At 39.9% G+C, this 7981-nt stretch overlaps 1 protein-coding gene across 1 annotated transcript in view; it reads right to left on the minus strand.

The window, feature by feature from the left end:
- Window positions 1-1645: 1645 nt before the first annotated feature.
- The window catches only part of LOC106882264 (phospholipid transfer protein C2CD2L), an 86555-nt gene continuing 80219 nt past the window's right edge, over window positions 1646-7981 (minus strand). The window contains exons 14-16 of the mRNA XM_052975149.1: window positions 6711-6804; window positions 3947-4114; window positions 1646-3038 (exon numbers count right to left, since the gene is read on the minus strand). Of these exons, the coding sequence (XP_052831109.1) occupies window positions 2812-3038; window positions 3947-4114; window positions 6711-6804 (489 nt within the window). The 3' untranslated portion in view covers window positions 1646-2811. The remainder of the gene's footprint in view (window positions 3039-3946; window positions 4115-6710; window positions 6805-7981) is intronic.

Raw genomic sequence — 7981 nt, forward strand, 5'->3', positions numbered from 1 at the left:
AGAAACACTTCTAACAAGGACCTGTAATTTCACTTTGCTCCACGGGGTTCCTTCTCACCAAAGAACCTCACCCAGTTGCCACTTGATGCCTCACATGCTTTTTTGTGATCTTGTAACATCTAGAAATCTAAAGTGAATCTTGACTCTTAATCAGTTTCCCCATGTTAGATGTTTCAGGGCAGCATGCTCCTTCCAGTCTGTTTACCACACTTCTCTCCATTGCTGTCCAACCGGTTCTCATCTATTTGAAGTCAACCTGCAATGTCCAACACCAGCTGCTCTTGGACAGGCCCTTCTGTTTTTCTACCTCCTCTGTCCATGTCATTAGCCAAGTAAAAGCCAGCTACAAAATATAACTGAACAGTTTCAACTGGGAAAAGTATCAATGTTTTTCTGGTGGAATTTGCTTCTTGGAAGGACTTTGTTCACATGTAATTCTGTCTTGTCAGTGACTTTGAGGATATTTCTTAGACCTCATCAGTGGAATGTGTTGGCTGCCTTCACTGACATTTTCCCAGGTTTCCCTGCTGTGCAGAACCCTAAAATTATTGAAGTATATAACTGGGCCTTTATGCTAGTCCTGATGCTTGTTGTCTCTCAAATTTGCTGCATCCACTGGGACATGGCCTCTGCTTTACCAGTTGTGCTCTTTACAGTACTTTTCATGCCTGCTATATTATTGTTTGCATCACCTTTGCAGGAGGAATTTGTGTTGGATGAAGATAGAAGATTGTGTTCTGGTATTCATCTGCATCACTTTCATCTTTCCACAGCTAATTTTGAACCCCATCTTCCCTGTTTATTTTGCAAGCTTGGTACTTAGTTCTTGCAGGTCAACTCTTGTTTCTTGCAGCAGGGCAAAGTCATCATCGAAGGTCAGACCACAAAACCTTCCCATTTTTCTCTACTACGGTCTTGCAGTGCTCCCACTGATTAGTTTCTTAGTCAGGAAGTTAACTACAAGCAAGAAGAGAAAGGATGAGAGTATGAAACCCAGATAAACTCCAGTAATATATAATATGAAAGTATTACAACTGCAACAGACTGTAGTTTTATCTCCAGATGCTCAGAGAGAGAGATTCTGCTCCAATAATCAAGAAAATTAAATTTTCTAAAGTATTTCAATCTTTTCTAAAGGCTGTTCCAGGAAACCTATTGAAATTCTTTCCATTGAAGAATGGAGAGACGAAACTATTAGAATCTGCTGTAAGAATGACACATCCCCGGTAATATTGGTAAATGAGAGGCCTTGAAATACTTTCTCAACCCAATCACAGTAAGTGAAATGGTGAAAGATTACTGTGAGTGGATTAGAGGATAAGTGGGTGACTGTGGTCACTGTGAAAGGGATGATTGTTGTCAGTACAAAGGGGGGGCTGTTCTATCAAATTACTGGAGTTGTTCTAGTAGTTGATGACACTGCTGTGACATACATATTTTTTCCCCAAAAGCTAGACAATATATTGTGAATATATATATATATATATATAACATTTGAGTCAATTTTTAGTGTACACACACACACACACACAGAGACATATGCACACACATATATAGCCCTTCCATGTCTATCTGTCTATATATGTTAGTGAACCATGAATGTACAGTACCTCTCTCTGTTGTAAAAAAGAAATCACTAGAAAGATGTCAAAATTCACTTTTAATTGAGGCAGTCGAGTTGCACAGATGGTCCAGTGCCAAACTAGACATTTCCTGGTATCCTGTGAAATAACTTATAGTTTCGAGTTAAACCCATTAAAGAAAAATTTCATCCATCTCTGCTTTATAGAACGAGTACCAGTGATGCACTGGGGTTGAGAAAAGTACTTTTGTCACACCTATTTAAATAATGGAAGCAGAGTTTTGTGACAATACGAAATAAAGAATTGTTTCTAATCTTTTGTAGACAGAAACAGCAATATTTTAGATTTATCACAGAAAGATAAATCTAGCTTAATATAATGGTACACATTGATGGAGTGTGTGTGAAAGAGAATAACATCGCAGCTTGTATGATTAAAGAATTAAACATGGAAGACAAAAAGAACTTATTGTGTGTGTGAGTGTATGTGTGTAGCTCCACAATACAAAACAACAATTTGGCTCAACTCAGCTCCTCCTCAACAGCAACAACAACAACAGCAACAACAACAGTAATACAAGTGGAGAGAGTGCTGTAGAGAAAACAAATAAAGCAAGCTGAGACTGTGTCACCGTTTCCTACATTCGTTGACACTGATTCCTCTTAATTGTGATGCAAATATATTTTAGAGAAAGTTATGATTGCTGTAAATTTCTTTTCCTTCTTCACTTTGAAAGCTCATTCATAAAGCAATGTCTGTATTGTTAAAGAAATGAATAATTATTTTACAGAATGGTGTAACCAAGCTGTCAAGCAAATGTCATTTTGGGTGATTATTTTATTTTAAAAAATATGTATAAAAAGGTGAATTAGACAATCTTTCCTTTTATTTCAGATTATTTTTGCTTTGTCTTATTTGTTCTTCTGTACACTCCTGATTACAGTTGCAATCCTGTCTCTTAATTCTATTGAAGATCAGAAAAGATTTCAAGAAGATTTCAAGTGTAAATATGCAAAAAGTTTAAAAAGGAAAATGCCGATCAAATTACTAAACACAAACAAACTTCCTGATTACATCTAGGATTCTTGTCTTACCACTCGATTTCATTGTTTCAAAATATTCTCATTGGAAGCAGCAACTGTCTTCCCATTCAGATGTTGGCAGTCGGAAACAATGTTGAAGTCAGGTTCATTGCTGCTTGAATATAGAGATTAATATTAGCATTAAGTTATGATGTAAGTGTTGGAACATATGGAGAGCGAGTGGAGTCTATAGAACCTTCACGAGATGAGGCAGGGTAACGCATTGATGAACGAGACAGGGAACTCTCACGGGATGTTTCACCTGGGTCTCGTGTTCTCTTGCGTCCACGCCGGAACAATTTTTTGAGGCTTCCACCAAGAGATGAGGATTTCTTTATTGGTGGTACCTCAAGGCTGATTCCATTAATGTCTTCTGCAATTAGAAAGCATCACACAAAAAAAAAAAGATATATGAGAGAGTGAAAGCAGAGAGTTTTTATGAACTTATATTTTAGGTTAACATTACAAATGTTACAACATTGTCGTCACATTTGATGGGTTCCATCTCGCTATTTCTGTTCACCCGTTGAGGTTAAATAAAGAAATGATGGATCAAGAGGGAGTTGTGTGTGTGTGAGAGAGAAATGAAAATGAAAAGATTGAGATACTGCTGTATGCACACACACACACACACACATAACAATAGACATAACCATTATGATGGGGGGGGGGAGTGATAAGTATAAATGTAATGTTATTACCAGTTTGAGAAAATGTCAGTAGCACGTTCAGGTTTGTGAATGAGTCCGTCACTGTGTTTCATCAGACAAAACACACTTGACAAACCCAAATGTGCTTTTAGCAGATTCAAACTGGTAATAATGTTGCATAACCATTCTTATTTCAATTCTGATTTCTCCATCAGACAGAATTTGTTGAGGCAGATTTATGACATAATAATGATCATAATAAAATTATTGTATACAGTGCTCAGGTGCACTAGAACTTGTCAAAAGTGTGCATAAAGCATATGCAGTAATGTACAAATGCCTGGAAAGTGAACAGTGTAGGAGTCAGATCCATGCTTGCGTGTGTATGGAGGGGCGTTTTTTTTGTTATATTTAACAAGAAAACCACAAAATAAAAAAAAAAGTTTTAATACAGAAATCTTTTTGATCAATAAAATAAAAGACAGCTAAGAAAATAATTTTAGCCAGAATTACACAAATGCACTCAGAGATGGCTATCACAGACAAGTGACAGGGTCATTAAAATGAAATCTAAATTCATGTTTTTAATTTAGGTGAGAAAGAAAAAGGGAAAGAGATGAAGGAAGAGTACCTGTTGATTTGGACATAGGCTTGAAGCTGGACTCATTTGGTGACAGGTAGGTGTTGCTACCTCCTTCTGATTTCAGGGACTGAGCTCGGTCTGCACTTTGGGACCGCACCTTGGAACGACCAAATCTTTTCTTAAGGGTCTTGGCCAGAGAGAAGGATTTCTTTTTCTCTACGGACAGGAGTGAAACAAGAATGTTAAAGAGGACCACAAAGAACATGGATAAAAAGACAAAGACAAGAAATTATGAATAAGTTCATCATTGATCTGACAACCATTTAGCTTCAGTTAACGAGTGAAAACACAGAAATTTCATCTCTGACCATAATTGATAGAGAATCATAGTTTTTAGTCATACACTGACTACATACACACTGCTGTCTGTCTGCATATATGTTGTCTAAGGTGAGTATATGTAGATGTATGAATATCATTCATCATCATCGTTCAATGTCTGTCTTCCATGCTGGCATGGGTGGGATGGTACCATAAGAGCTGGCCAGGTTGAAGCCTGCAAAAGACTTCTGTGACCGTTTTGGCAGGATTTTTACAGCTGGATCCCCTTCCTAACACCAACCACTCAGCAAAGTGGACTTACTGCATTTTACATGGCAAAAGCACAGGTGAGGTCAGTTTTGGCAAGGTTTTTACAGCTGGATGTCCTTCCAAATGCCAACCACTTTAGAGTGAGGACAGGGTCATAGAGTACTTGCAAGACATAAAAAAAAAATTTTAAGAAGGGAGGAGGCATTGGAGGTGGTGATGATGAAAACGTTATAGTGAGACAGATACAGGTGTCTTGTTGAAGAGGAAGTACAAGGTTACATGGCCGGAGGGAGAGAAATATCAGGAATGAAGACAGAAATAGGTGTGCAACTGCAAAGGAAAGACCTGGTTACCCAACCTGAGTGAAGTGCAGGAGAAGGAGAGAGAGAGAGTGGGAGACAGCAGGATGGAGATGGTGGCAAAATGCCGGGCATGCTCACAAGGAATGGGGATCAGAGTAGGAATGAGATGGTTGAGTAAAGGAAGAGAGAGAGATACAGATGGTGGCAAGTGCCAGGGTTCGAACCCTTGGGGTTCAAATGCCAAAACTTAAGTGGCAGGATATTGCGAAGGGAGTGTGATTAAAGAGTGCGAGTAAGTGGTGAAAGGCCTGGGTATGTATGGAGTTGGAGGGGCTACCGGATAGCAATGATACAGAGGAACGGGGGGGGGAGGAGGAGGTTAAAACAGGGTTGGGGAGTGATAATTAGGTATAGTGTATGAAAGAGGAAATGTGGGAAAGAGATGTGGAGATGTAGATTGGTTTTGTTGGGGGTAGGGAGCTAGCAGATAGCAATAATAGAGCGAGACAGGGCATGTGTGTAGAATGCACAGGTTGGGGGTAGGCGGAGAGCAAAGATACAGTGGCCAAGAGGACAGGATTGGGGGGGGGGAGGTAATCACAGTACATGAAGTGGAGATGTGAGGGAGAGTGTAGTTTGGTTTGTTGTGGTAGAGTGTGTGAGAAGTTTTCTTGTTAAGATGGGGTGGGACACACAGGGATGAAAGAAGCCCGTCATATATAGGTATATATATGTATTTGTGTTTGTCTCCCCCCCAACATCGCTTGACAACTAATGCTGGTGTGGTTACGTCCCCGTAACTTAGCAGTTTGGCAAAAAGAGACCGATAGAATAAGTCTTGGGGTCGATTTTCTCGACTAAAGGCGGTGCTCCAGCATGGCCACAGTCAAATGACTGAAACAAGTAAAAGAGAGAGTAAGAGTATATCATGATCATTGTTTTATGCCCATCTTCCATGCATGTGTGAGAGTAGGTTGGTTGATAGGAGCCAGCCAGGAAGGAAAACTGCCCAAGGCTACTGTGTCTGTCTTGGCAGGGATTTTACAGCTGGATGCTCTTCCTGACACCAACCACTCCGCTGAGTGGACTCAGTGCCTTTTACATGGCACTAGCACAGGCAAGGTTAGTTTTTGGCATGATTTATACAGCTGGATACCCTTCCAAATGCCAACCATGTTCCAGTGTGGACTGGATGCTTTTAATGTGGCACCTGCACTGGCAGGGTAACCAAGTAACTCACAAGACAAGGGATTATGAGAGGGGCAGGGGGTCATTTGAGGAGGGGTACTTGTGTCAGAGGATGAAAGGTTAGAGTGTGGTAAAAATTGAAATGGAAAGAAAATGTTCATAAAATATTCTTTATGCACAAAACTATGCACATCTTATTATGGTGGTATGAGACCAGAGCAGCAGGCCCTTGTGGGTGAGACTCTGGATGAACCGTTGGAATTTCATTCTGGACGAACAGCTTCAATGCAATGCCTATTAACAGACCTGCAACATGGAGGACTGAAGCCACACTTGAACATTGATAATCGATGTGCAGATAAAGGAATCCCCATGCTGAGACATTGCTGCAGTATTAGGGATCAGCTCTTCATTTAAAACTTCATGCTAGGAAAGGGCAGAGTACAAGAAGAGGTCTGCATGGCGCAGACAGCCACCGATATATATATACGGATGAGACTAAATAAAAAGGAATTTTGGTTTGCTTTGATAAAAATTGAAAAAAAGAAACAAAATCAATGTTTTTGTTGGTTTGTTTTTTTTCTCTTGACTAAACATTAACTTAGATTTTTATCAACATTTTGGTGGAACATTATTGATGGTGGTGGTGGAGGTAGTGATGGTGATAGTATACAAACACACACACACACACACAGCTGGATAGCAAGCTAGGGAGAGGCCAGAATAGTTACCTTTATCGGACACAGTACTTCCAGTTTGAGATTTGTCAGCGGAGGCTGAAGAAGGACTGTCAATATTATCTTCTCCTGGCAAACTGTCTATGGTCTGCGAAACGTGATGGAGAAGAATGGAATGTCAAGAAAGAAGGATTAAATAGGAATCAATTGGTTAAAAGAATCAATGTCAATACAAGAGAATCAATTGATTTACTTCTGCTTAATTAACATATTGTAAACCATTCAATACTAATTAGATCCAATCAAATCATTCAACTCATGCAAGTATGGAAGATAGATGATGATGATGATGATGATTTTCAATATTTACAATGAAGGCAGGAAACTGGCAGAACCATTAGGAGACCAGGTAAAACACTGAGCAGCAAGTTCTGAGGTTGACTTTCATTCTTTCTGGTTAATAAAACAAGGACCAATTGAACGCTGTAATCAACTGACCCCTTCCTCTGAACTTTCTGGCCTTGTGCCAAAGTTTGAAACCAAGATTAATTAGTTTTCTCCTTATAACCTGATTGTTAAAGACACTACTTTAGCCCCGAGCTGACTAAAGCCTTGTGAATGGATTTAGTCGATGAGACAGAAACTAAAAGAAGCGAATTGTGTGTGCGTGTGTGTGTGTGTGGTCACCTTTGTCTCAACATCTCACGATGACACTTTCCTCTCTATTACTCGATTAACTCATCTGCTAATTCTCATCTTACTTCATTCGCTGGTTTTCCTGCCTTCATATCCTTCATCACTTTCAACCACAACTGCTGTCACCTTAAATGGCCAATCCTTTTGTTGGCTCAATTCAAAGAAGACTCCCTCTCTCTTTCCCATGCATTCTCCATGTTCAGTAACTTCTCAGCTTATCAATTCTATTCTTCTTTCCTTTCAGCATCAATGAAATCAAGTCTGCTACAGTTGTTCCACAGACATTTCTCTCTGATGACATCTGAATGGCATCTCTCTAACACACAGTCTTACTATTCTCAACATTTCAGACTCCTCATCCTTATGCTGCAGGATTTCTTTTCGCTTCTCCTGATGTCTAGCTCCCTTTCCTGCTATTTGATATTTTTACTTACCCCTCCCTACCCCACCCCATTTCCTCCAGGAAATGACCAGGTTTGTTTATGTCCCTGTTCCATCACAAAATCCCCTTCCATCTAGATGAGGCTTTACACCAACCATCAGTCTGCTCTGCCATCAGTCTGCTCTGCCATCAGTCTGCTCTGCCATCAGTCTGCTCTGCCATCAATCTGCTCTGCCATCAGTCTGCT

This window comes from Octopus bimaculoides, chromosome 20, assembly GCF_001194135.2.
Source record: "Octopus bimaculoides isolate UCB-OBI-ISO-001 chromosome 20, ASM119413v2, whole genome shotgun sequence".
Classification (NCBI taxonomy): Eukaryota; Metazoa; Mollusca; class Cephalopoda; order Octopoda; family Octopodidae; genus Octopus; species Octopus bimaculoides.